The sequence below is a fragment of the Grammomys surdaster genome, unplaced genomic scaffold, assembly GCF_004785775.1.
Source record: "Grammomys surdaster isolate TR1022 unplaced genomic scaffold, NIH_TR_1.0 113973, whole genome shotgun sequence".
NCBI classification, from domain to species: domain Eukaryota; kingdom Metazoa; phylum Chordata; class Mammalia; order Rodentia; family Muridae; genus Grammomys; species Grammomys surdaster.
In genome coordinates, this window is record NW_021612375.1 from 1 (window position 1) to 7,325 (window position 7,325).

The 7,325-nt window shown below is 36.5% G+C and overlaps 1 gene segment (V, D, J or C); it reads left to right on the top strand.

The window, feature by feature from the left end:
* The first annotated feature begins 554 nt into the window (after window positions 1–554).
* LOC114635604 lies at window positions 555–1,051 on the top strand. The segment is given in 2 exon segments: window positions 555–640; window positions 723–1,051. Coding segments are annotated over 2 exon segments (375 nt in total).
* The last annotated feature ends 6,274 nt before the right edge of the window (window positions 1,052–7,325 follow it).

Consider the following 7,325-nt stretch of genomic DNA (forward strand, 5'->3'; position numbering starts at 1 on the left):
ATATATATATATATATATATATTCTTGTTGCAATCTTTTTTTGACAGATTTCTATAATTTGGTTATTCTTATGGTGCTGCAATAATCATTCATGTAAAATGTTTCTGAAATATATTTAGTTTTGGTCATTTAGATGTTTTTTAAAGTATATAATATGTTGGAAAGTCAATTTTTAATTTTATATATCGAAAGGAAGCTGTAAATCCTATTAACTTAGCTGTTTTTGAAATTCACCATCAGTATTGTCATCCCTGTAACCACCTGCAAATGTGCCTCTTAACCTTGTCAAAAAAGGAGGCAAATCTTTTTAGAGCACAGGCCCTGATGTTACATCCACAGCCCCAGCACAGGGCTTGGGAATGGGTTATGATATTAGTTTCCTCAGGCAGGATTAGGACTTCGGACTCAGCAGCCTGATGCTTGACCCAGGTGTCCCTCCTTCTCCAGCAGAAGGAGCTCCTTTTCTAAGGTGTACCCTGCTCATGAATATGCAAATCATGTGAATCTATGGGGGTAGTTATAGGGTTTTCTACACCCCACAAAAATATAAGATCACTGTTCTCTCTATAGTCACTGAGTACATAGGACCTCACCATGGGGTGGAGCTGTATTATCCTCTTCCTGGTGGCAACAACTACAGGTAAGGGGCTCACAGTGACAGACTTGAGGTTCAGCTATACACTCAGGGAACAATGACATCCATTCTGTTTTTCCCTTTATAGGTGTCCACTCACAGATCCAACTGGAGCAGTCTGGGGCTGAACTGGTGAAGCCTGGAGCCTCAGTGAAGATGTCATGCAAGGCTTCTGGCTACACCTTCACGGACTACCTTATATCTTGGGTGAAGCAGAGTCAGGGAAAGAACCTTGAGTGGATTGGAAATATTAATACTTACTATGGTAGTACTGGCTACAATCAAAATTTCAAGGGCAAGGCCACATTGACTGTAGACAAATCCTCCAGCACAGCCTATATGGAGCTCAGCAGTTTGATATTCGAGGACTCTGCGGTCTATTATTGTGCAAGACACAGTGTTGAAACCATATCCTGAACATGTCAAAAACCCCAGAGGAGCAGAAAGTTGCCCTGTGATTGATATGGTTCAGAGAAGATTATCCTGAAGACTTGCTGAGATATAATCATTGTAATAGTCATTTTTGTGTCTCTTTCATAGGGTCCTATGGTACTCTTTTTTACTTTTGCAAAAGGACATCTATGAATACAGTGATGCTGACTTAGGATGCTCTTAGAGTATTCCATGCCTTGTTATTCTCTTCAGCAGTGACCACCTCCACTAACATCCTTCTTCTTTAATAAAACAACAAAAAAGGGAAACTGTGATTATGCATGATAAAAGTATCTCTGGATCCTGGGAAAGTATAGAACTTTCATTCGAATAGCTGGGAATAAAGTTACATATAAATTCAACCTGTAAAATCCAAACAACTTTTGGGCAATCAAAAAGCTATTTCACAGCCTTAAATCTTAAGTGACTTCTATATATTTGCTAATTCTGCTTACATGGTCAAGCAAAAGTTCTACGGTCTTAGAATGTCAGAAGTATTTATATCAGAAAGCGTAGCTGCATTGTTCCTACTGGTACAAAGTCAAAAAGCCCTCTGAGGAGGGAATGAGGATGATTATAGGTAAGATGGAAAAAAAGACACTGAGACAAAGGTTAGAAAGCAGAGGGTTGTACATTGAATACTATGGCAACCCCAAGTTTAATTCTTATAGGCTTTATGTACTTTACAGTACAGTAGAAAACAAACTGACAAGCTGCAAAGACAATGGTTGACATACATTGGATATCTATGCTCAACTGGAAGCTTCCCAGTTCCTTCCCTCAAGATCAACAGAGCATTCAGTCCTGCTGTCTTGACTCTTCCTGACAGGTTTTCACAGAAGCAGGCAAAATGGTTCCCGACACAAGGCTACATAAGTGTAATTCTTATATGTTGGACATAAATAATATTAAATCAGTTTTCACAGAGCTCATTTTTCAACTCAGTGTATTTACATGCTAACTGAGGTAGATTCTGAGGTTATATAGTAGTGTCTGGCCCCATAAAAAGGGTCTCCTTCTTAATAATCAGTCCTTCAGTCATAAGTCTTTAGAAAACATGGGCCTATTCTTACACAACATCAATTCTCACAATTTGTTGTATACCTGGTGTCCATATTTGTCCTATAGAGTATTTGTGAATGTGTTTGTCTCTACATCTCCATCTGTTTCTTGTGCTTAGTTTTAGTTTTTTTTAGTTTTTTTTTTTTTAGGTGTGAGTTCTGTTTCATGCAGTAGGCCCTGAAACAAATCAGATCTTGGTTGATTACTCCCACAAGATTTCTACTATTTTTGTAACAGTGTAATTTGCAGGCTGGATGCAGGACACTATTTAGATCAATGGTTTTATTTAAGCTGATTTTCTGTTTATTTTTTCTTTATTGATAGCACATTGTATGCCTTCCCGTATCATAAACATTAATACACATATGTGAAGGCTCTAGAAGGGAACTAATTCTCCATATTCAATGAGTGGTTTAGGTGTTGTCCTCTTGAGGGGGATCCCTGAGGTTGTCAGTCAAGGAATCAAACCATGAGAAGAAATGAGACTGAAACCTTAGTGTGGACTGAATTCTCCACCCTAGATCAGACTTCCTGGAGGCAAAGAATAGTTTGCTGCAGATATATTTAAACAAAGCAGATTTATGAAAAGTGTTGACAGTCAACAATATTTTCAATAATAATTCCAACTCAAGTTGTTCAATGAAGTAAAAGTGTGACTATGTAGAAACATGTTTTACAACTACTTTAGTATTTTGCATGCTATCAGAGGAGAGATGAAATAATTCACGCAGCTATAATCCCTGTTATTTACCTGACTTTGTGATATGCTGCTGCAATAATGGCAGACACTGTACATATCTTCAATTCCTTTTCTCACACCATCAATATGTAACATATTTCCCTCACATAAATAAAAAGTAATATTACCGTTTTCACTGCAAGTGCTGGAAAATTTCTGAAGGATGAATGGATAGTTCCATTTCTAAACATTTTTTACACTGCAGAGCTTTTTCTGCAACATGCCACTGAGATAAACCCAGTATAGGAAGACTCAGTCATGCCTACATCACTGATTAAATATACATTAAATAAAATCTCACATTGAATATATCTGTGGTCTGGAATTTTGAGCAGTACAAAGTCATTCAGTAAAAGTTTTGAATAAGATAAATGCTTCAAAATTTCGCTAGTATTTTCCAGTTTTTGAGGATTGATTGTCAGGGTGCTTAACATCTATATTTATTTAACATTGTTAGGAAAAATTTAGGGAATACATAAAAAGCTTTAATTTTTGTACCACAAAAAATAAGTCCATACTTATTCTCAGACTTTCAAACTTAGACCCAGAAGTACTCCATGTATATCTTGAGAAGATCAGGAAATGTATTTATGTCCATTGAATCTCATATCACAGACTTATATTAACAACATGCCTCTACTCCATGGACAAAGCATCTGAGATACAACTTCTTTTTTCCTGGTTAGATATGATATTCTCTCTCAAAATAGTCTTTTGTCTGCATTTTCCATAACCAGGAGCAGCAGTACTTGTATCCTTGGCCCTCTGGCCTCTTCTTTCAAACTTGACAGCTTAGCCTGGTTCCAAAATCATACCATGATCTTTTGCTTCTTGTTAAATTTTCTACTGCCTACGTTTGATGAGGACATTTGTGAGATATTTGAATCTTATTGAAAGGATTTTAGATATTCATAAATATTTTCTATTTTTCTTGATACACCATTTAATCATAGAAAAAATCCCTATAATATTGTAACTTCAGGAAAAGGGACCCAGGTGTTAGTGCAAGTCCTATTGTCCATTCTACCTTAGGATTTCAGGGCCTCAGCTGGCACTCAGCATTCTGGGTTTGGTTTCTTTTTAAAATCTGGCTACTGCTTTGTGGTAAGATCATATTTCATGGTTTATACATATCATGATATCTTTATCTTTCAAAAGATTTTAAATATAAATATATTCTATTCATAAAAATGAGTGTGTTTTAGGTGAAGCTTGCTCTGATGAAATCAGTAGTTCACTCATAACCTACTTCCATATATTCAATTATGTTCATACCAAAAATTAACAATGAAAGTTGTACAAACTTAGACAATTCATACTATGTCTATGTTCTAAAAGATCATAAGTCACAGAAACAAGGGAGAATATATTGTATCTTAACATTTCTGAAGTAACGTAGAAATTCCAAGTCCTGGTGTGTGACTTCCAGCAACTTCTGCCCTCTGTGCTATTCTCCAGGATACTCAGTATTTGATAGAACCAACCAAAGAAACTGTATTTCTTTCCTTTTAAAATTGTCACAAATAGAGGGCAGTAAAAAAGTGAAGGCACTGGTTACTGAATAATCAGAAATCAGAAAAAATGTGAGGCAAGAAAGTGACAGATAATTCAAATCAATGAAATATGACACTCATCTGTATAATTAGTGCATTCACAGCTTCCATCCTGAAGATCACACTTATTCTGACACTTTACAAAAAGTCTACACTATCCACACATTTTTTTTGGTGTATGTGTGTGTATATGAAAAAACATATGTTCTGAGAAGGCTCATATAGGAGGCAATCTCTGGCATCAGGCTCAGACTATGACAAAGGCAGAAGAAACTTCCAATGCTTTGAGCTCTTATGTGTCTTACATTCATAGACACAAGGTAATGATCTCTGAATGCCTGAACAGGATCACAACCATTTATGTTACACTAAAGGTCTCTGTCAATCTTGTTGCTTCTATTCAGAATTCATTAGAAGTGTTTTATTCTTATTGGGATCAGAGGGAGCTCCCTTGAGGGCTCCTGCACTTTCTATAACAAATTTGTTCCTCTTGATTCCTAAAACTTAGTTACACTATCATAGTGAGCACCAAAGAAAGAAAGAAAACCTCTCCTGGCTCCACCAAAAATGGGTTGAGTGGGTTCAGGGTGGCCCTCTCTGCTTGGTCTAGGGGCAGAAGTCCCCCCTTTTAGGTTGGGTGGAGATGGGTTTTGGAAACACCCTGTATAAAGTAACAACCTCATCTTGAGTCTCGTGGTCCTCCATAGCTAACTTATGATAATGTATCTGAGTAGGTTTTGCTACCAAATTATTTATCTGTTGTATCATATTGTTAAAGAAAACACTTCTACATTTCAATGAACATACAGAATTTGAGCCTTTGTCCAAGTACAAGCTTACACTCTCCTAAGTTGTGTTCGTGAAACTCTTTGTATTTTGTACAGTATCAGAGGTGAAAAATAGTGATCACCCAGCTATAAATCTGGTTACCTACAGTACTTCCCTTCCTAAGGGTTATGTTGGTGCAATAGTGACACAAATGTTATGGTGTTAATCATTGATTCTTTGATGAAATTTAATCTTGTGAGATGGAAGTCGTGGCTGACACGGTTAAGGATGCCAAGAACCTGAAATTGGATAGACTATATATAGTCCTAGTGGAAAAACCAAAGGCTATTGTTCTAATAAATCATACTAAGAAGATGATTTTAAATTACATAACTATATGTACACCTAAATATTTATGTCAACCCATCAACTTTGGAGATATTTCTTGCAGAAGATGGGAAATAATAAAGAACAAAAAATGAACAGTTTGTAGAGAGTGTGAGATATTGGAACATTCGTGTTGTCCTCTTGAAGCCTTCTCTTTAAGAATGAGGGACCATTGCAAATGGGGAGGTTCAAGTATTGTAAGAGTCTGAGTGAATGTATGAGTCCAAAGAAACAGTTTCACTCAGAAACAATATGACCGATGCACATATGAACACACACAGACTATGGGAACAAGCACAGGGTTTATATAGATTCAAGTCAGTGGGAGTCTCTGGAGAGAGGGGGAAGTGGATATGCGTTCCCATCATTAGCCATTAATATATCTGCAACTTGTATTCACTTGCAAAATACTTTTAGTCTTCATCAGTAAAGGCTTACTTGGTATAGTAACAATACTTGATGGTAGGCCTGATGTACAGGAGTTGGACAAACAAAACCAACACAATGGCTTATTTGTAGAGTGATTCCTTTATATGACTTTGTTTAGGCTCCTTTTCTATTAATCTTTTTTGAATATTTGATTTCAGATTTGTGGAAGAGAGAGAGAGAGAGAGAGAGAGAGAGAGAGAGAGAGAGAGAGAGAGAGAGAGGGGGAGAAGGAGAAGAGAGAGAGGAAGATGAAGACGAAGAAGAAGAAGAAACAGATAAATAATAATTCTTACTTGGTGGGTAGTGAGAGAATGAATATCTAAGAGTAGTTGGGAGAGAGGAAAATTGTGATCTGAACATATAATTTATAACAAATTCCTCAATAAATAATGGAAATTTAAAGGAAACAAATTGGTGAAAGGAGCCATAAATCTTATGTATTTATTAGTATTCAATAAATTAGAACATCCTAGAGACAAAACATGTTCGTTTATTTCTGGCATGTTCATGAACAACCTGGTTGTAGTTTCCAGTAATTTCTGGTCAATTGCCTATACCTCTATTTGTTCCATCTTTTATTTATTTCCCTGCACTGACAATAATTAGGTCAGAATCTATAGAGATCATTACATGTTCAGTGCTCAGACATTTTCTCTGAACATGAAACAGCTTTCTTAGGGCAACATTCCTTTCCACTCATAATTAAGTATAATCAAAGCATAAAAATCTGTTACTATAAACAAAGATGATATTTCAGTTTCCATTACCTTTTGCTCTTTGCAATTCATGACATCATCAAGACAATCTTCAAATACCAACTTTCTGCTATAATTCCAGTGTCATTCGCATGACAGATCTCTAATATTCAGTCCCCGTACAGTTAGTCCATGTTCAGTTCTTCCAAGTAGAGCTGTCACTGATTAGTGTTGAAAATACAGGCTTCAGCACTGAGATCAAAATTGTTTCAGCTTCTAATGGTCATGCAGGTTCTAAGCTGCACCAATATTTTAGTCATTTACATCAACAATCTCATTGCTCTGGACAGTTATTTTCTCTATCGTCTTAATGTGTCTATAAAACAATGTAGAATGAATAATTGACTATGATCAGAAGTGAACTGTCTCATTATGATCTGCCAAATGGCTTGTTAGTTAACTTCTTCAGTGCTCGCCTGATTCTTCCTCTGAAATTGGCTGGCAAACTCCTCCTGATTCTTTCTCAGACTACTGAGCTGAGGCAGGAAAGATGAGGTGGGGAATACAGATGAGAGAGAGAGAGAGAGAGAGAGAGAGAGAGAGAGAGAGAGAGAGAGAGAGAGAGA